The sequence below is a fragment of the Gadus morhua genome, chromosome 12, assembly GCF_902167405.1.
Source record: "Gadus morhua chromosome 12, gadMor3.0, whole genome shotgun sequence".
Taxonomy (NCBI): domain Eukaryota; kingdom Metazoa; phylum Chordata; class Actinopteri; order Gadiformes; family Gadidae; genus Gadus; species Gadus morhua.
Genome location: NC_044059.1, coordinates 12,041,801 through 12,062,082, shown reverse-complemented (window position 1 = coordinate 12,062,082; position 20,282 = coordinate 12,041,801). Strand labels below are relative to the sequence as shown.

The window sequence follows — 20,282 nt, the reverse complement described above, 5'->3', positions numbered from 1 at the left end:
AAACATACATTTAAACTTCTACTTGTGGACTGAAGTGACAATTCTGATCAGTGTGATGATAAACGGACCGACAACCCTGGTTTCATCCGTTCAGGCTGGTGGCCCGGTAACCTAGGGTTAGGGTTAGCAATATGTCATTAAATCCCACTAAATGTCAGGGCACACCTAGTCTTGGTTAGGAACCGCTGTCCATTCTGCTCTGGAGCTGTTTATGGCCGCTGACCTCCTGCCCGACCACGTTGCCGCTTTCCGAGGCCACACTAAAGTGTTATTTTCTCAGGGTGGTCGACACGTCCGGTGATGAACTGTAATCTCTTCTCTGTTTGTTTGTCTTGGTCAGCCACGCTCGCCCAAAATAGACCAATGAAAGGAGGGATCGAAGCCAGATTAGGGTGAAAGCAGAATCTGTCAACTTGGCCTTTATCTGAGCCACTCTGGGTGACCCTTGGTGTCTCACTGCCCTGTCAGACGTCTGGTGCCTGGGTCCTGGACGCGCTTGAGCTCCTCTTGTTGGGGCAGCAAATGAAGCCTAAACACTGGCAGTGCTGGGGCCTCTATGGAGACACCAGGCGGAGAACTTACCCGGCCGCTTTGTGTCACGCTAGGGGACGTTCGCTCGCTGACTGACAGTGGCGGAGGATGTCATCAAAGAAATGGCTCCACGATAATCCTCTGTGGTCGCTGAGCGATGGCGTTTGCCGTCCGAGAAGCGGTTCTTTGTTAGCAGAGAGAAAGAGAACCCTGATCCAGGGAGACTCTCCGCGGTCTTTGACATCGTCGGGGCGCATCTAACCTCGGCGAAGTGGAGGTGTAAGAGAGGAGCTTCAAGTGCTTCAAGGACTCTTAATTACTCAAATCTTCCCTCGTTTGATCTCCATTGTGGCGAGGCGGGAGAGAAAAAAAATAATTTTGCAGATTTTCTGGCTGCCGATCAACACGCTGAAGCGATTTCCGCGAGTCTTTCCGGGATCTGTGGGAAAGCCGAGCTCGGAGGATGACTTGTTACTGCTGAGCTTGAGTGACACTTGACAGGGAAGGGATTACCGCTAACTGTTCGACCCCTGCGGCCGACAGAAGGCCCTAGAAGGTCAGCCCTGGTTTCATCTGTCAGACGTGTTTAAGTAACGGGGCCAGCACTTCTCTCCCTCTCTTGCTCCTACCTGCTGCAGAGCATTTGCATGCGGTACCAGTCCCAGCGGCCTGTGTCAGACAGGCTCCTGTTTGACCCAGGATGTTTGTTGTCTGATTGTATTTTGTCAAGCACAGAAACGGTCAACGGCCACTGTGTGGTTATGGTTCACAGGCGTAACCACGTGCGTCGACGAAAGCCGAATACAAGGGTCTTATATGGGAAGACGACTGGCTTGAGTTTCACCAAAATCAATGGAGTGCATTGCTTAATTACATTTTAATAATTGTTTCAAGGCCAAATCACGAGCATTCCCACACGAAGCCACCTTAAATTCTATTTTATTCATTTAGAGCAGAATCCTTTTATTTTGGTGAGAAATAAATCACTTTTATTTACCTTACTTTACTTTGGTAACTGACCATGAACTCGCAGTACTTCTGAACCGTGCCTTGAACTGGGAGCCTTCCTGAATGCCAGCTATGACGGCCGTTTCCAGTTACCACGTACAACACGGACCTTTAAACTGCGACCCCTGACCCCACAGGACTCCGGACTTACGTACGGCCCTCAAAGGAGCTGCATACAGACAGAGAGTCCAAGTCTTGTCGTCGTCCCCCCCCCCCCCCCCCAACCACAGGTCCACTGGCACAGGGAGGGTCTCCACTTTGCTCATGTCCAGGTCAAGTGAGTGCATAACACCTTCTCGTTTTGCAGCCGCCATCTCCCAGGGCCTCAGTGTCGGGAATGTCTGGCTGGTGTAAAGGTCAGAGGGCGAGGTTTGGGCCACATGACATGGTCCTCTGGGGTGGTGATGAAACGGCGACCTCCTCGTTCTCACTACCAACGCCTCGGCCCCTCCCCTCGCTCCAGACGGTCACAGGGTTCACCTATATTTACCCCGGCCCGCCGACTCAAGAGACGACCGATAAGGAGAGGCCTCCTCCAGGTTCTCACCCCTGCAAACATCCGAAATAACGAAAGTTGGCCTTCGACTTGATTGGTGGCTTGGCTCGTGAATCAAGCCCTCGGTAGATCAGAGCTGTTTGTCAGAGGGGCTCCTTGTAAATAATCCTGCGCTGTGATTGGCTGCTGTTGCTGCCTCTCGAAAGCTCCAGTCCGGCCAGTAAATAACGACCGGGATCAATGCCCTGTCAGGGAGGCTCGGTGAGCAGGCAGACGAAGTACTGCTGGTCGCTGCCCCATTTCTCACCCTCGTTCTGAAGGCTTCCCGCCACCTCGCTGACATGTTGCTGTGAGGGAGAACCTGGTGTTCCTCTGACGGTTTTCCTGGTTAGATGCTCCTCTTACTACCTTGCTTACCTGCTGCTGTGAGTCAGGCTGTGTAGTCATGCTGCTGGTCGCTGGTTCTAGAAGACACGCTGGTCGCTGGACATCTCGGTCTCCGTTGGCAACGGGCTGTCTGCGGAGCGCCGGCCAAACATTACTTATGAGCGCAGAGAGCAATAAAAACATAAATTACTCCGGCCTTGTCCTTTGAGGAATGCAGCCCGCCGTAATTCACCGGCGCTCAGTCTGTTTATAATGCACTGACCTGCTGCTCACTCGCATTTCAAACCCATCCAGGATCGTTGAAGAATATATAACTTTAATTTAAGATCCAGCCGGACCGGGTTTTTACTTTCATTAGTGGAAAACAAAAGAATCTCCCGCTCTCCATTACTTTGCGTGAGAGTCGGGAGATTCCTGTAGTGTTTTGGTTTAAATCGTTTCCAGGTGAGTGGATTTGTTTTGTTATCCCAAGTCTTGCGCCTGGCCAGAAACCACCTGCATAACAGTGGCCCCTGCTGGCCGCTTCGGGTACTACTCAAGACCGCAGCGCAAGACCGAACGTCCCCCTGGTGTGTCTGAGGAATGCTGTGTGTGTGGAATGCGGTGGGAACCGACATAATGAAGCGCCTCTTTACGACGTCCTCTGTCCGTGGAAGAGATCCAAACGCCCTTAACTCTCAAAAGCTAAAAATCCTGAACCAACCTAACCACCTCTTTTCTGTCAGTTAAAAAAAAACGGCTTCTTAAGTTTATTTCCAGGGGACCTGGTGTCCCGGTCGTGGCTGAGGAGAAGGAGTGGTGGTGGAGATGGAGGTGTGGTGGAGGAGTGGAGGTGGAGGAGGTGGAGGTGCTGCTGACCTCCAGGTAGCTTCTTGGACCGCCGTTTGCATCTATTTGTTTAGCCGTCAGAGAGAAGCATCGGAAGCGACGGCCGGCCGAGCGCGTCGGAGCAGAGACACAACCTGTCGTCTCCGTGTGCGCGGGCGCATGTGTGCGTGCGTGCGTGCGGCTCTCGCGTGTGTGCGCTTAAAGACAGACGTGTGTTGTCACCACAGCAGGAAACGGTTTCACCCGTGTGCTCCGAGGCGGCCCGGCCTGAAACCTCCGCCGTGGCCGCTCTACGGTGTAATCCTGTAACTGTTGGGTTCTCTCTCTGCGTGCACACAGTAGCTATTGTACTTTTTTCTTTGCAGCGTGCCGTTCGCTCGTGGCTCCGCCGTTCCCTATCTGTTTGCAGGGAGGATGTGTCAGTTCGGAAGACGTGACCTAGTTCTTCACGCACGCACATCTCTTCTCTAAACACGGGGAAAAGCCCGTCGACATGCATTATGTTCTCCTCCGGTCTCCGTGTATCCACACACACACACACACACACACACACACACACACTCCCACCCCCGTTCTCCTGAACGCAGATTCAATTAGGAATCTGTAGATTTGGGTTCTGCTGGTGGAAAATGTCAATGGCAGCGTTGGTTCATTTGTGATCATCATCCTGCCGGTTCTTGGTACACAGAGCGATCCTCGCCCGGCCGTGGTTCTCTGCCTTTAATTGGTGCTGCGGCAACCTGACCTATTTTCGGCGAGACCCTGTGTACTCCCCCCCCCCCGCCCCCCCGTGCGGCCTTGAGCCTAACGCTGCACAGCAGCTCCATAATTACCGCTGCTTACATGTTTACATGTTAACGTGTCCGGGGTCGTGACCCCCTGCACCACTGTGACAGGAGGAGCACGTGCACAAACCGTCCTCTAAAGCACACGCACACATGCACGCGAACCTCTCTCGTGTGCACGCACGCACGCGCACACACACACACACACACACACACACACACACACACACACACACACACACACACACACACACACACACACACACACACACACCTATCTCTCACACACGCACACACACACACACACACCTATCTCTCACACACGCACACACACACATGCACACACACGTGTCTTCCTCACCACAGACAGGAAGCGGACGTGTCCCTGCCCTCGTCTCCCTTCTGAAACGCCGCCATGCTGAGCATTATTTCAGTCATCCAGCGCCACTTAATCTGTGTGTGAACGTGCCGGCGTGAGTGATTATGTCTTTGTTCGATTTGTGTGGATCACATGAGGGGGAGGGAGAGGGAGAGAGACGTTTTGCTTTTCTTCAGTACAGCGGTTTCTTTTATGATCCTGTTCTATGTTTTCTCTCTCTCTCTCTCTCTCTCTCTCTCTCTCTCTCTCTCTCTCTCTCTCTCTCTCTCTCTCTCTCTCTCTCTCTCTCTCTCTCTCTCTCTCTCTCTCTCTCTCTCTCTCTCTCTCTCTCTCTCTCTCTCTCTCTCTCTCTCTCTCTCTCTGATCAAACACCCAGCAGCAGGGTTCCTCTGTGTTCGGGCGAGCGAGGAACGCAACAGAAATAAGCAGCGTGTGTTCATGGAGGGCTTATCCTCCCCAACGCTCAGGTTGAATCGCAGGATAAAACACGCCCTCCGCTTCTTGGACGTTTTGGACGGCCCTGTTTCTACTGGTGGTCGTGAATCGAGACGTGAGCTCTGAAGGAACCAGCATCCTCTCTGTGTTTCCTGTGTACACAAACATTCTTGTTTGTGTACACACAACACAAAGGTTGGCAGGAGCACATCGTCTGAGAGAGCAGAGAGAGCAAGGCTACCAGAGTCCCTTCACCTGGGCCTCGGCCTCCCAATGCTTCTCTCCTCCTCCCTTCTCCTATTCCTTCGCCCTCTCTACTCCTCGTCACCTCACCCCTCCCTGCTCCCCTCTCTCCTCCTCCTCCTCCTCCTCCTCCTCCTCCTCTCTCACAGCTTCTGCCCTCCTCCCTCCTTCTCCTCCTTGCCCTTTCTACACCTCCTCTCCCTGCCCCTTATCTCCATCCTGCCTCCTCCCAGCTCCTCCTCTCCCTCTCTTCTCTTCCTTCTCTCTCTCCTTCTGCCTCCTTCTCCTCCCTTCGCCTCTCTCCTTTCCGTTCTAGCCTCCCTACCCTCCACCTCCCTGCTCTCTCCTCCACCTCTCTCTCTCCTCCACCTCCCTCTCTCCTCCACCTCCCTCTCTCCTCCACCTCTCTCTCTCCTCCACCTCTCTCTCTCCTCCACCTCCCTCTCTCCTCCACCTCCCTCTCTCCTCCACCTCCCTCTCTCCTCCACCTCTCTCTCCTCCACCTCCCTCTCCTCCACCTCCCTCTCTCCTCCAACTCTCTCTCCTCCACCTCTCTCTCTCCCACCTCCCTCTCTCCTCCACCTCCCTCTCTCTTCCACCTCTCTCTCCTCCACCTCCCTCTCTCCTCCACCTCCCTCTCTCCTCCACCTCTCTCTCTCCTCCACCTCCCTCTCTCCCACCTCCCTCTCTCCCACCTCCCTCTCCTCCACCTCTCTCTCTCCTCCACCTCCCTCTCCTCCACCTCTCTCTCTCCTCCACCTCCCTCTCTCCTCCACCTCTCTCTCTCCTCCACCTCCCTCTCTCCTCCACCTCCCTCTCTCCCACCTCCCTGCTCTCTCCTCCACCTCCCTCTCCTCCACCTCCCCTGCCACCTCCTAACCACCTCCCCATCCTGCTGGTCTCTGTGTGCGGGCGGTGCTGGCGGTGGTGTTCGGGGGGGGGGGGGGGCCCTCCACCTCAGTCCCCTCCCCTCCCCTGAGGAGTCCAGACAGTGAAAGTGGACCGGGCGTCTGGAGCAGGCGGGGAGCGGGGTCTCACACCGGGGTGGGGGGGGTTGGGGGGGGCGCCGTGTCTCTATTGTTGCCCGCCGAAGCCCGACTCAAAGTAGGCAGCGTCCATTAAGCGCAGGGGGAGGTAGTTTCCTCCTTTTCATTCGAGTGCAGAATAACTCCTCGGCGCCACAAAGGACGGCCTAACAAGGTGCTTTAAACTCTCCCGGCGCGCGTTGGCGCGGCCGCCGGCAGGGAGAACAGCTTCGTACGAGGCGGAGACGAGCTGCCTCACTACCGGTAATGGAAGCTTTCCCTCAGGCTCTCTGAGCGCCGAGCGGCACGGCGCAGCCCCTAAATTGTTTTTAACCGTCGCCACGAGCAGTGGCGCCCCAAGTTTAAGGGGCGTACAGGAGAGCCGTGCTCCGGCTCGCTTCAGTGTTTATCTGCAGACGAATCTGGGTTTCTTTCGTGCGGGTTTTCCTCCATGTCTATTTGTTTTTGTGAGGGCGTTAGGACCAGAGACAAACACCGCGATAAACACCAGGACTGGTGGGTTTCCTCTCGATTTCATCATCTCCGTAAATAAATATTTGAACGGGCTTCCGGTGCAAGCGTGGACGGCAGAGTTTAGACAGACAGGGAATCGAACCCGCGGTCGCTCTTAAGGTGCATCACAGGGTGGGGTTGAGCTCTTCAGGTGCATCGGCCGGCTGCCCGCCGTCTTTCAGCGATGATGTCACTCCGGAGGTAGCGGCGAGCAGCCGGTCGACGATGTCCCAGCGTGGAGAGGGTTTAATGAGGCCAAGTCGTAAAGCTGCCTGACCACTGGGCCCCACGCCAGGGGAGCAACGGGGGCAACACCACCCTGGACCGGAGGAGATGTTGTCTCATTGGTCAGGGATGCTCATCTCGGGAGGAAAAGGAGGCTAAGTTCGGCGTTGTGTTGCCGGCATGGTGTGGAAGGTCACGTTCTTGACACACGAGAGCACGCGTCAGTCACATGGGGTGCAGGGTTTTGGCGGGGCCTTCAATACTGAAGGGGTTCTGTGTTCAATTCCCACATGTCCAAAGTGTACCTGTAGCCATACAAGGGCTCAAGAGCTCTGTGACTAAAGTTGGGGTTTGCGACCCCAACATTAACCTTTTGTGTTCATCAGGCTTTTGTTACGGTATACTTTGGTGCATCTACTTCCACTCAAATAGTTTTGACCCTTTGAACATGGGCCAGGAATGAATGATTTGCTCGTGGTGATGAATCATAAGGCAGTCAGTGTGTGCTTACTGGGCATCTGTGAGACTTTTTAATGATGATGAGACTTCGTCTGAGTGGGGGGGTTGTTTCAGCGTCGTAACTCTACATCCAGAGTAGGAGACGTACACAAGGATACATCTATAAGTATACTGCTATGTGGGAGTGTGTGTGGAGGATGCATTGTTTAAGCAGCCTCACCGAGTCCGTCTCGGGCCAGGTGAGGCTGCTTAAACCAGCCATCATCCACACACACACCAACATACGAAATACGAATGCTAAGGAAATAAGCAGAATGTTTCTCAAACTGACCTCACAGGTGATCTGATTGGAAGGCTGTTCTCAAAAGACTTCTTCATCTTCATCATGTACTCTGGTGGAGCGGGTTGGCTGGTCACCGGGAGGTTGCTAGGTTGGTCCCCGGATCAGAGTGTCAAGGTGTCTCTGAGCAAGGCACCTCACCCTGACTGTTGCTGACGAGCTGCCTGTCGCCTTGCGTGGTGGACACCACGGTCAGTGTGTGAATTTGTGTGTGAATGGGTGAATGTTAGGTAATATTGCAAAGCTCTTTGAGTGGCCACTGGTTAGAGAAGCGCGGTATAAACGCAGTCCATTTACCATTAACTCTGTCTGGGTCGGTGGCGGGTTGTAGTCAATAGAAAAATAAGTCAAAGAAGTAAGGAGGTTTTGTTCTGCTTGTTCAACACTGCGTTGATAAATGGTTATCCGGAGGGGATTTGAATTGCTATTTTTATTTTAGATTTGTATTATTTGGTCGCTGGGGATTTTATTTTGGTCCTGGCTCCAACCTCATTGTGGTGGGGCGGGGGGGGGGGGGGGGTGCGCCAAAACCTAGACTTGACTCAATTACTAAATTGTAGTCGATAGTAAATTACCCGTTGCAGGTTGGGCGCTTCATGCAGTCTCTCCGAAAGGCAGACGCAATTTGTGTTTGCGACTCTGCCTCTCTCCGAATGTTAAACACCCACGCTCCCGTCGCCCCGCCCCTCACCCCCGTATTGACCGCCTGGATCCCCGGTGGAGCCCCGTAATCCTGGGATAAATCCAGGGCCGACCCAGACAGGCCACGCTCCCAGTCGGCACAATGCGCTCCGGCCGTAAAGGTCAGACCTGCGGTTGCATTAGCCTATTGGAAATCAAACCTTGTGTAGCATCGATGCTAGCCCCTGGATTAAGCTAACGTCGTCGACCCGGGGGGGGGGAGGGTCAAAGGTCAGTCAGTCGATCCATCAGACTGGTATTACATCGAGGGCTTTAAACGACATATGCACCCTTAATGTGAGGAATTATTGAGGATGAAGACACACAAAAAAAGCATGAGGTGGGTTTAACTCAATAACGGGGGATGATTAAAGGGCACGAAGGGAAAGACTGTATAAAGGCTGTGGCAGGTACAAGGCCCAGGTAACGTCAAACACAGGGAGGGGGCGGGGCCTGACGCCGGTAGGAGGGGCTGGCTGTGGATGATTGACAGCAAAAAGGCCAACAACACATCTTAGTGTGGGGTGCTCTGTGCTTGAACGACTCAGACCGCTTCGATAACATAACTGCAAACCAGGGAGAGCCGGCTTTGAACCGGGGCCCTCTGTGGACGACACCACGCGGCTGTAAACCCCCGCCTGTGAACACACTGCCGCACTCACCCCCCTCCTCATCCCGGCGTTCCTCCCCGGCCTCCCGGAGACCTCGAAGGATGTGAGGAGGAAGACAAATTATCTCTCCTCCTCGTCCTCCATTGTCTTTCCCCATCAGCGTTTTTTTTTTTTCCCCATTCGTTTATTTCAATCGTCTGAGGGGGTGTTCAGGGTCTGTTTCCTCGCTACAGCGGCCTGGAGGTCTTCGGGGGGGGGGGGGGAGGCCAGAAGGCCTCGCCCTGGGCTCCGCGGTGGGGGAGAGCCAGGGTCGGAGGGTCCAGCAGGGGAACGCGAGGCGGCAGAACCTCAAATGAATGTTTAATTAGCGAGCCGGTCCTCGGAGCACCGCCGCCGGGGGGGGGGGGGGGGCCCGGCGGGGGCCCCGCCCGGGAACAGCCCGTCAAGGTTCCCTCGTAGCCTTTGAGTTCAGAAGCACGCGTCCTCCGCGGCACGCGATGCTCGGGGAGGCCGCTAATTGAGGACCGCGCGGCTTCGCGTTTTAATTACCGCCGGGTGATTAACGAATGCAGAGCTAGTCCCGCTAGTTGCTAGCTAGCATAATATATGGAGGGTTTGTGTTGAACTTTGTCCCGACGGGGGAGGAGGGGAGCGAGGGGAACCTTTGTGTCGGGAATGGACGGAGGGCCTCAGTGTTTCTGTGGGGCCGGATAAGAACCGGTACGGATGTTTGGACGGGTTTCTGCAAGTCTTCACGAGAAGGAATGAGAGCACGATCCACCACTGGTCTGGTTGATCTGGCAGCCAATCACTGAATGACTGCGTTAACGAGCTAGCTTGTCTCTGCGCCAGACTTAACGAGTGAACCCGTAAGTGCATTGCTACGCTAACAAGCTAGCTTGTAGACTTGTCGCTGGAGTGACTCTACAAGCTAGACTCCCGTCGTTAGACTTAACAAGTGAACCTGTCAGTGCGTTACTGCACTAACGAGCTAGCTTGTATGTTTCCCAGACTTAACGAGTGAACCCGTTACTGCATTACTGCACTAACGAGCTAGCTTGTATCTTTCCCAGCCTTAACGAGTGCCGACGTTCTTTGGTTGCAGGGCGTCCCGGCTGGCGGCCGTCCAGAGGATGAGCTGGAGCGCCTCACCAAGAAGATGCTGTTTGACATGGAGAACCCCCCCACCGAGGAGTACTTCGGTAGGAACGCCGTTTCAACACTAAGGGGCGGGGCGCGTTCCACCACATTGGGTTCCTATAGGTTCCACTGACTCCCAAACCAAAGGTTTGGGAGTCAGTGGAACCTGTAGGGACCCAATGTGGAACCCAACCTGTAGGACCCCAGATGACCCCTGATGGAGGCTGAGGCTACAGGTAGGGGTTAAAGGCTGAGGCTACAGGTAGGGGTTAGAGGCTGAGGCTACAGGTAGGGGTTAGAGGCTGAGGCTACAAGTAGGGGTTAGAGGCAGAGTACAGAGACATGTCAAGTATAGAATATCCAAATGATTATTTTTCATTTGATTGTAACCGTATTTTTTGGCCGTGTTCATAACTAGGGGTCCTAGGAGATGGTTGTCTTGGCGACGCGTGCGTGTATATTTAGTATAACAAATAGGCGAGAACGTTTGCATTCTGCATTGTCTTCATATGGATATGGATATGGGTGGTTTCCATAGCAACAGAATAATAACCTGCCGCCGCGTCGAATTATTACTCGTACCACAAACGGCGGAGAACACAGCGGCGCGGTAATGAACGATAATGCCCTTCTTTCAACCGCTCTCCCTCTCTCTCCCTCCTCTGTTCACGCTCGCTCGGTTATCAGATTTCACCGCACACTTCAAAAACCCTCCGGAGCCGTTGGCTTTCAACCCAACGCTGCGTCTCCAGAGTGTAAACACTGTGTTTATTGGGTCCGCTGTTACAATGGCTGATCACCGCCGGAGCCCGCTACCCTGCCGGGGAAGAAGAGCGAATTAGGGTTTAATACGATGGGAGGAGGCTGGACCCCCGGCCCCCCGTGTGCGGGTCTGAGGGTCAGAGTGGTCTCTGCTGGCGTCGACCGCCCAGCACAGCTTCTAACCCGGCCCGCACTGGGTAGGGAGTCTGTTTGGAATCACACAACGTTCACTGAGTAGACAAACTCTTAAACTTTATTCTTTAATTTTATATAAAGCACCGGCAAATATGTTATCATAAGTCTGCAATCTCCCACGACTTCATATCGTTAGCCTCATAGCATAATCACATTTTGGCCAAATTGTGGTATCTTACCTAACGATACTATCCAAACGCTGCTGAATCACTGCGCCTCATTGGCTAGATCCTAAGCCAATCAGAGTGCTTTTTACATTCCATAATCACTATCTGCCTAAATCATCTATTGGACTTAAAATATGACTCGGGCAATTATGCTACGAGGCTAACGATATGTGTCAAGGGTCGCGACCCCCAGGTGCTAGCCACTGGGTTCACATCAGGAGGAACGCTGAGCCCCCAGTCAGCCATACAGACTGGGGCGGCATCTGGTCAGGGGGTAGAGCGGGTTGGCTGGTGACCAGAAGGTTGCCCGTTCAATCCCCGGCTCCTCCTAGCGCCTGACTCTCCTGAATGTCAGGCAGAACTTAGGGCTGCTCGATTATGGGAAAAATCATAATCATGATTATTGTGGTCAATAGTTTTGAGTTTGAAAACATGTTGTATTTATTCAGCATGTCTCTCCCCCAAAAAAACTGTGTAACTGAGAACTTTGAAATTTCGCCATAAAGAAATACACAAAATGGTCAAAAAGAAAATGTTCCAATTTAAAATGATATGTATCCAGCTGTTCTGCTCTTTCTATAAAACATAAAATTTAAATAAATAAAAAATAAAAAAATATCTTGATTATGTTAATTTTGTGATCATTTGACGCTAAAATCGAAATCGCGATAATTTTTTCATTAATCTTCCAGCCATAGCAGAACTGTAAAGCGCTTCGAGTTGCCACTGGTTAGAGAAGAGCTGTTTAAATGCAGACCATTTCCCATACTCTCTCTTCTACTGAGCCTCCACTGTGAGGAACCACCGGGCCTCTCCCCTCATGGGGGCGGGGGTCCTCAGAAGGTCTGGTCCCCATGAAGCACCTCTGATGAACCTCCGCCACCTGCAGGCGTCGCCGGTTCAATCCCCGGCCAAAGCGTCGGTGGACGTCCTTGAGCAAGTGCCTGTCTCTCCTCCGACGGTTGCAGGGTTGAGTTCTTGCCCTTTTGCCGCCGCCAGTCAGCGTGCAAGCATCCAGCGTGACGTGTGCGCCGTGACATGTGAAGCGTGACATGTGAGGCATGACATGTAAAGTGTCTTCTGAGTGGCTTTGGGGCGCGGGTGTGCACAGCCGAGTGTGAACGCGGCCGATTTATTCTGCAGCGAGCGGCGCCAGGCATGTCGGCGGGCGGGAAACTGTTCGCCCGCCGCTGCCTCCATTTCCATGTTAAGTGGAAGAGGAACGCACACACAACCGGGCATGTCTGACAGCCTGACAGACGCATCCGCTCCCGGACCACAAGGCTACCCGGTGCGGTCCACGGTTTACCCTCGGCCCGGGGTCAAACCCGTCGGCCGACCCGGTCGGTGTGACGGATTAGGTACAATCCGGGGTCGGTTGACTCAAAGACCCGGGCTGGATTTTTAATGAGCGAACCTGGAGCCGCCGTTAGTCTGGTTTGGAGACGGCGCGTTGACTATCAAAGGATAAGCGGTGGATTGGGAAGACAAATGAAGGCCTGTGGCGCTTTAAATGTCATAATTCCTCTCTGCAGATATTTTGAGAAGCACAAAACTGTCAACCTGCGGGAGTAAACAACGTGTCGTCGCAGTGGGTTCATGTGCTTTTGCTCCTCACAAATTTTCCACATTTTTCAAAACCGTTTGGAGCCCGGGGCCGTCACAGCTGATTCATCTGTTTTTAGTTTAGTTTCGAGACGGAATGACAACTTCCAGGATGGAACGAAATTCCAATTTCAAGTCTATATTTCAAATTTAAAGCGCCTCTTGCACTCCAATAACACGTCGTTCATGGCTAACTCTCCCGGGAGCCATTACTTTGGCGGCCGGGGTGTAGGGAGCGTGCGGGTTGAGGCGCGGTGTGGTGGCCGCGCTGAGGCGCGCTCGGTGACAGTTGGGAGAACGTATGGTAATGACAGCCTGATTGCAGAAGAGAGGAGAGGTGAGTGAAGGGGCACCTGGGAATATTACGATTGATAAATAAATGAGAGTCTTGACATCCTCACAACGGATGTTCAAGACATCTTTTCAGTCAAGTTTATGAATCGTTTTTTTTATTTTTTTTAAATCAAATAAAAATGTCCCACTCCCACACGTCCAATATAGAATTGCTTTAATACTGAATATTGAGGACTGACGATAAGATAAGGTGTTTTTAAGGGAACCAGGGACCTTTTTGAGGTGAAGTGACATCCTTTTCAAATATTCAATCCTTTGCTATTCTCTCCATCGTGGCGCCTTCTGTCCTCAGGCTTTAGTCCACACTGCTGGCCTGGCTCTGTAGGTCTCCATCCCTGTTCACCCAGGAATAAAGGCCCCCCGGTGACCCCCATATAGACCTCCACTCTACCCCTGACCCCAGGCACCACCTCCCCTATCTCCTCCCCTATTTCCTCCCCTATCTCCCCCCCTATCTCCCCCCCTATCTCCTCCCCTATCACCACCACCGCCGCCGCTAGCACAAGCCTCACCACACCCATCACTGGCCCTCATACCCCACATCCTCCGAGGGGGAGAAAGAGAGAGAGACAGGGGGAGAGAGAGAGATGGAGAGAGAGAGAGAGAGAGACTCAGGGAGAGAGAGTCTCAGAGGAAGGGAGAGAGAGAGAGCGTGACTCAGAGGGAGAGAGAGAGAGAGAGAGAAAGAGAGAGAAAGCGTGACTCAGAGAGAGAGTGAGAGAGAGAGAGGGGGGTGAGAGAGAGAGAGAGCGTGACTCAGAGAGAGAGAGAGTGGGGGGGAGAGATGGAGAGGGAGAGAGAGACTCAGTGAGAGAGACACTCAGAGGAAGGGAGAGAGAGAGAGAGAGTGCGAGACTCAGAGAGGGAGAGAGAGAGAGAGACTCGGAGGGAAAGGGAGGAGGGGGAGAGAGGGGGCGAGAGAGAGAGCTTTGTGTTGGGCATCAGATGAATGACCAGGGATAGAGAGGCAACAGAGCGATGGAGGAAGAGGAGGGGGAGGGAGGAGGGATGACGATGAGGAGGAGGATATGAAGCAAAGGAGGATGAAGAGTACAATACCGTAGTGGAGGCTCATTATCCGAGAGAAGCGTCCAGTATAGATCAGTTGACGCTTCTCGGCCAATCCCCAGCTGAATAACGTAAAGTTTGCTTTCCATGCTGAAGCCTCTCTTCGGGGACCCCCCCCCCCCTCCTTCCCCGTCCTGCCCTCCGTCCGAGAGCGGAACCCTTTGTAATCACTATCAATCTGTCGGACTGAACCCCTGTTCCTGCGTCTCATTTGTACTGCGGTCTGAGTTCCAGGGAGATGGTGGAGGGGCTGCTGGTGGTGGTGGTGGTGGTGGTGGTGGTGGAGATGGTGGAGGTGGTGGTGGTGTGGTGGGGAGTGCTTGATAAAAGCCCCCCAGGCTAGTAATTATCTAAATTAGGTACAAATGTAGGGCTGAGATTTACGATTTGTAACTGGACCGGATCTTCCTCGTTCTCTGTCAAAGTTTAAATTGTACTGGTGTTGCTGCGGCCTTTGATGAGCCACCAACGGGAGACCAGCCGTCGTTGGTCCGGAGGAACTTAATGTGATGTTTTCATTGGTCCAGAGGAACTTAATCGTCGGTTTTCATTGGTCCAGAGGTCCATATGTCTGCAGTGGTTCTCAGCAGTTCTCCAGCGGTTCTAGAGCAGTTCTGTGCAGTCGGTTGCTCCTGATCTCCAGATTAGATTTGAGGAAGGCCAGCGAGCCTCTCCAGATGTCACCCGCCGTCAGTTTGATCCGGTTAGGGAGTATAGGTGTAGCGCGTCCGTAGAAACCTAATGAGACACCAATGAGTTCTCCAGAGAAGAACTAGGAGAACGTTCTCCTTCCTCAGGAACCATAAGGAGAACGAGGAGAACGTTCTCCGGTCCTCGCGAGAAGAACCTTCTCCTCGTTGTCCTGAGTTGACCTGGGAACGTTCGTGAGGACGGGAGAACGTGGAGGCGAACATCCTCGGCGCCACCGATATTTCTGTCAGGCGAAAATAATAAAGTAATAATAAAGTTGAATAATTGAGATGACGAGAGGCGCTGCATTATTCACGGTTTGTGGCGATGATCCGGACGCGTGTGATGCACTCTGCGTGGAGAACTGTTCCCCGCTTCAACTCTGAGACTGACGGGCTGTGGAGCTCTGAGGAGGCACGCGCCCTACAGTACGGAACGCGTCAGCAGATCCGTATTCATCCATTCATCCAGGGAGACCGCTCATCAGCCGAGTCCTCCTGTGATGTTAATAGCGGTTTGAGGCTCAGTCATTGGTAATTAAGGCAGTCTCCGCGTGGGGGCCGTCCATGTTTAATCAGCTTTACGGCGGGAAAACAGTGGCTCCCCCCCCCCCCCCCCCCTTTCTCTTAACGCAAGCAGGACCAGCTTTCATAATTCATGAGACGCCTCGCATGAAGCGTTCACACGCCGCTCGGCCTGGGCCAGGGCCGCGCACGGCAACAAGGTCACCAGGAGTCGCTACGGTAACAGTGTCACCAGGAGACGCCACGGCAACTGTGTCACCAGGAGACGCTCTCCTCCTGAGAAGGACATGTTAATAGAGAACAAGTGAACATGTTAATAGGGAACAAGTGAACATGTTAATGGTGAACATATTAATCGTGAACAGGTGAACTTGTTAGAAATTAAAAAGTGAACATATTAATGTAAACAAGTGAAAATATTAACAGTAAACAAGTGAACATAGTTATAGTGAACAAGTGAACATAGTTATAGTGCACAAGTGAGCATTAATGCTGAACAAGTGAACATGTTAACAGTGTTTCTGTTGAGACAACGCGGTACATTGTCCTAGATATTCGTGTTAATTTGCATATTACACAAGTCGCCCTCAGCAAAGTGCTCTCTCTCGGCGTTCTGATGTGCATCTTCATGTCACAACACGCAGACGTGTGTCAGAATCAAATGTTTTAACCCTTCTCCCTCCCTCCACTGCACACACACACACGCACAGACACACACACATGCACACGCACACAGTAATTAGAAAACATCCACACACACACACACACACATTAGAAAAACAATCACAGCCACACGTTACAAAGCATGCGTGCACATCCATAAAATTTACACATGCACACACTCGCACACATTTTCAAACGTACACGTACACACACTCTCACGTTAAACTGTACACACACGCACTCTCCTGTGTCTGGCATGTATGTGTTCCACACATGAACCGTAACATCACAGAACATCAGAACCACAGAATACAGATCAATAAAACCTTCAACTATACAATTATATAAATAAAAATACAGAATCTTAGAACTATAGAACCATGGAATATTGAACTGTAGAACATAGAACCACAGAATGACAGAACCTAGGACCATATTGTGTGTGTGTGTGTGTGTGTGTGTGTGTGTGTGTGTGTGTGTGTGTGTGTGTGTGTGTGTGTGTGTGTGTGTGTGTGTGTGTGTGTGTGTGTGTGTGTGTGTGTGTGTCAATATGACAGTAGGGAATGTAATGTTGTTTGAAAGAGGGGGGTGATAAAGGGTGGGGGGGTGCGTGGGAGGCAGTGTGTAATAGGATCTACCTTCAGTACCTCTGTATTAGGGCTGGGCCATTTGGCCTAAAAATCTGGCCTCCATAAATGACAAATATGCATATTTTTAAGTTCAGATTTTATTTGAAGGTTGACGATGATTAACAAGGGCAGAATTTGTTTGCCACAGAATTTAACCAAACTCTAAACACTCACTTTTTTCAGCGCATGACATTTTAATCTTAAAAGAACATTTTTGTATTTTTATTAAAAAAATATTGATTATGATGATAAATTCGAAAAATAGATAAATCACCCAGCTGTAGTCTGTATTACCCTCCTGTATCGCACAGCATGTGACCACCTTAGGAAGGCAAATAAGGAGCAGGTAGGGGTACTGTCTATCCCCTACCTGCTCCTTAATGACCTGTTTCTGTACTGTCAAGCCCCCAACAGTGTGATGCTTCATTTTTATTACAAATGTCATTATGTTGACAAGCGTGTCAGCTCTATTTGGTTGATTACCCGAAGCCCTGCGCAAACAGCCCCCCCATCCTCCTCTATCTCATCTCCTCTCCTCCCCTCCACCTCTATCTCCTCCATCCTTCTCTCCTCCTCTCCCCCCCTATCTCCTCTCCACCTCTATCTCCACTCCTCTCCTCCTTATCTATCTCCTCTCCTCATCTATCTCCTATTCCCGTTCCTCCAACACTCTGCTTGACCTCCCATTGGCCCGCTCTCCCTCTGCTGAAGGCAGTGTGTGCCGACCTCATGCTAACCCCCTCCCCCCCTCTCTCTCTCTCTCTCTCTGTCTCTGTCTCTGTCTCTGTCTCTGTCTCTGTCTCTGTCTCTCTCTCTCTCTCTCTCTCTCTCTCTCTCTCTCTCTCTCTCTCTCTCTCTCTCTCTATCATATGTCTGTGGTTCACTCGAGGTGAACAACCCCCCCCCCCCTCCATGCTAGGTCAGACGGGGCCTCTCTTGATCAGCTGGCGTGCCAGACCCTGCTAGCGTTACATGCTACGTGTTAGGCTACGCTACGCTAGGTCTCGCCCGTCGATGGAGCTCCTGGGCTGGGGAGCGTCTGACGTCACACGTCCCACAGTAACGAACGGGACGGGACGGGGGGTGAGGGGTCAGAGGGGGGGCTGGCGCCTAGAGAGAGCCTGGGCATTCGGGGCCAATGTGTGCATAATGTCCACTGAGTACATGTTCCAACATACACCTCCCTGCAGAGACACGGACCCCTGGCCTCCGTCTCCGTCTCCCTGCACCTCCCTCCTCCCTCCATCTCCTCCCTGTCTCTCTATCGGTCCCCCTTCCACTCGTTCTCTCCCTCCCTCTGTTTCTGTCTCACCTCGTCTCCCCCCTCCTCCCCCAGGGGCCTGACGCTACGAGCACAGTGATGCTCTCCGGCCTCTCTTCACCTCCCCTCTCCTCCGTCGCCGTGGCAGCTGATCGCTATGGCGACGTTGTGAGGCCAGAGGGGGCGAGGGGAGGGGGGTGAGAGCACATGGCTCTGACGGCGGGGGGGGGGGGAACCGAGGGCGTCAAACCCACGGGCCTGGAGCTTCACGCTAGACAAGTGTGGAGGAAATTGGTTCTCACTTGCCGCAGTTTTCCCTTTGCAAACCCGAACAACGAGCGCTTACGAGGTTGTTCTCTAAAGCGGGAGGGCGGGGGGTGACGGTGGCTCGTTGTCACCTGGTCGTTGTGGTTCAGAGTTACAGTCACCGCCGTGGAAACAACCAACACACCCAGCGCCGCCTTCAGCCACATCTATCATCTATCATGGCCTTTAATCCCAGCACACCCCACACCTCAGAACGGTCCCGGAATGGATTCTGCGCGGGTCTTTTATTAGTTTGGGGATCCGCCAGCGGGTGCCTGCTTCCGCCTCTGGCTTTCGTGACGGTGGCGGCAGCCGGATCGGGTTCATCAGCGGGGCCCGGTGTGAAAAGTTTGGTGTGCGGGAGACAGAGAGAGAAACAAGGGAAGCCGACACCAAGTTGTGCTGCTCCTCTCCGGCGCGGCGCGTCTGGTGCGCGCGCGCCTCGTCTACACGCTCCATCTTTGATTTGCGACGATGTAAGATCAAGTTGTGCACCGGGTGCGTTCCCGTGCCTTTCAAGCCGCCGCGATCTCACGCCGCGACGACACAAAGGCGACGGCGGCGGGGAAATCTGAAGCGTTCTGCCGCTCAACAGGCCCCCCCCCTTCCATCAACCCCCCCCTCCCATCAACGACAGCAGCTCACCGCCACTACAAATACTTTAGAAATCAATGATTCATGGGACAGAGTCAAGGCTTCTTTAATCTCTGCCTTTTATCCAATTAAACATTCTTACCCCCCCCCCCCTCCCCTCCACTCTTCCTCTTCCTCTTCCTCCTCCTCCTCCTCTTCGTCGCTGGGGCCTGTGAAGACAATCTCTCTCCAGTCCTTCCACTTTGACTCTGTAGCAGAAGAGACTTCTAAAGGCCAAGGAATAAAGGGAAGAAGAGTATAGATGAACCTCCCTCCTCCCTCCCTCCCTCCCTCCCTCCCTCTCCCTCTCTCGCTCCCTCTCCCCCCCCCCCCTCCCACATGAGTGTGGTGCTACGTTTTCATTTGTTGCAGAATAATTTAATCATCAATCCTCTTAGCTTAGATCACGTTAGCTTAGCTCCCAGTGCATAGGTTAGAAATTCCATCTCAACGTCACGATAAATAATTGCGATAATAATTATTGATAATAATAACTTGAATAAAAATGCATAATAATAATAATTAATGATAATATTAATCACAATATAAATTCCGTCAGTGTGTCACTATTTGATAAAATATTTCTGGCAAAGTGCTTTGATGGGTTAAAGAAAAGCAGAAGGTCCTTAAGAATTTAATAAAGTGCTTGAAGATAATGTCTAAAAAAAGATTAGACGGATAAAAAGAAATCAATTCGTAATATTTCAAAAGAATAAAATGAGAACATCACATGAAAGCAGAACCCACATTAAAAAGCAACGGTATTCTGAACTTATTAATCCTACAGTGTGAGCAGGCATGCTAAGGGCCTGCGCGCTGATGCACGCACTGGGACCAGCGTTCCCAGTCGGAGGCCCTGGTTTACACTGGGAGAGCGTGGAGGTTTGGCTGGACAGTAGCATAATAACATGACGCGTTTGCATAATGCATAATACTGTACTGTATTAACCCCAGACGGTTCAGTGGAGGCCCCCGGCATAAAGTACAGGACAGGAGTAGAAATACAAAAGGGTTAAACAATTGAAGTAAGAAGAATGTTTGAACAATATTAATAATATATGACACATTTATATTTACACTGTCTAGTGAAGTATCACTCTACACACACTACAGGCCTGTGTGTGTGTGTGTGTGTGTGTGTGTGTGTGTGTGTGTGTGTGTGTGTGTGTGTGTGTGTGTGTGTGTGTGTGTGTGTGTGTGTGTGTGTGTGTGTGTGTGTGTGTGTGTGTGTGTTTGATGGTGAAGCGTGTGCCTTAGGACTGTCTGAGGGCTCAAAACCATCTCTGAGGGCCCCTACCCCTCCCTATTTTTCGTGGTTACCGCTGGTGACCCCTGGTTA

At 52.4% G+C, this 20,282-nt stretch overlaps 1 protein-coding gene across 4 annotated transcripts in view; it reads left to right on the top strand.

The window, feature by feature from the left end:
• Positions 1-20,282, top strand: part of lpp (LIM domain containing preferred translocation partner in lipoma) — a 117,450-nt gene that overhangs the window by 71,130 nt on the left and 26,038 nt on the right. For all 4 annotated transcript variants that reach the window (XM_030372218.1, XM_030372219.1, XM_030372221.1 and 1 more), the window contains one exon: positions 10,052-10,148. In XM_030372218.1, the coding sequence (XP_030228078.1) occupies positions 10,052-10,148 (97 nt within the window). The remainder of the gene's footprint in view (positions 1-10,051; positions 10,149-20,282) is intronic.